Genomic DNA, 1,229 nt, shown 5'->3' with positions numbered 1-1,229 from the left:
TGTGTTATTTGTTATATAACATAGGACTGTGGGGTAAGATGGGACACCTTTAGCACAAAATATCCAAGCCTTGTAATCGTGTTTTAAACAATTAACAATGGTCTGTGGGAGTCATGAGGATACGGTTCTATAATGCTTCGAATGTTCTTTGTTTACTATTAAATGAGACGAGAAAATTGAACAAAAAGATTTCCAATCTTTCCCAATTCTACAATGGAGGTGCATGAAGTCTTAAATAAGTTCTACCTGAGGTTTATGTCAGAGTTGGCACATTACCCCAGCATCCAGGGTGATAAAACTCAGTAGTGACTACTAGGTTTAATTATTAAAAAATTATAAATTAATAGAAGTGACAAAAAGGGATTCATAATTTTTAAACTTATATCTGGCTGATTTTACCTTATTATGTTTAATGTTTTTACACAGCAAGTGTTTTGATAAATCTTGTAAATATAATCCAACAAAAGTAATCTTTAGTCCTGCTCTATTTATTTAAATAAAAATACTCGATTTTAAGTTCCCACCTTTATTGTTGTAAACGTCCAAGTAGTTGGGAGCAGAAAAGATGGTGATAAGGGAAGGGAATCCAGTTGAAGTACTTTTCTTGTACATGCGGTATCTACAAGTGAACATGTTTATTGGAACATATATGAATAAATGGAATTTATTTATTTGGTAAAGTCCATGCAGTAGCACCCTGGGTGTAATGGGCCAACTCCGGCATAAACCCCAGGTACAACTTGTTTATTTATTGTTCTGTTTCATAAATGCCCACTTACAAGTTACCACGTATGTAACTTATTTATTCTCGCAAGGCAACGACAGTCTTTATAACACAGGTGTTCTGTTTTATACACCTCATGCCTGCTTATAAGTTACCACGTACGTAACTTTGTGGGTAATTGGTTTTATGATTTTTTCCTTTCTTTGTAATGTAATGTTTTAAGTAACTAATGACAATAATGAGTGAAACTTCATTTTACCCATGTCCCCCAGATATTATATGTTGTATGAATACCCAATATACAATCTTACCCTGCGTCTTGTGCCTCATGCGCGCGTATGAGCGACAGGAGACTGTTGTTTTGCAAGAACTCGCAAACAGCTGGGTAACTGTTAAAGAAAAGAGAAAATAAAACAACTTTAACCAACTTTAATCTTACCTTTTTATTAAAAGGAGTTAAAAAAATTGTTTTAAAACTGACCGCAGATAAACACGTAATGCCTGT

General features: G+C 34.0%; 1 protein-coding gene across 1 annotated transcript in view; it reads right to left on the bottom strand.

Moving 5' to 3' along the window:
- LOC100185597 (serine/threonine-protein phosphatase 2B catalytic subunit alpha isoform-like) overlaps positions 1–1,229 on the bottom strand; it is a 27,134-nt gene that overhangs the window by 9,767 nt on the left and 16,138 nt on the right. Inside the window, exons 8-9 of the mRNA XM_002119935.5 lie at positions 1,036–1,113; positions 525–619 (exon numbers count right to left, since the gene is read on the bottom strand). Coding sequence (XP_002119971.2) covers positions 525–619; positions 1,036–1,113 — 173 coding nt within the window. The remainder of the gene's footprint in view (positions 1–524; positions 620–1,035; positions 1,114–1,229) is intronic.

The sequence above is a fragment of the Ciona intestinalis genome, chromosome 12 (genome assembly GCF_000224145.3).
Source record: "Ciona intestinalis chromosome 12, KH, whole genome shotgun sequence".
Classification (NCBI taxonomy): Eukaryota; Metazoa; Chordata; class Ascidiacea; order Phlebobranchia; family Cionidae; genus Ciona; species Ciona intestinalis.
The sequence above is the reverse complement of the archived record's forward strand: the minus strand, read 5'-3'. Positions and strand labels throughout refer to the sequence as shown.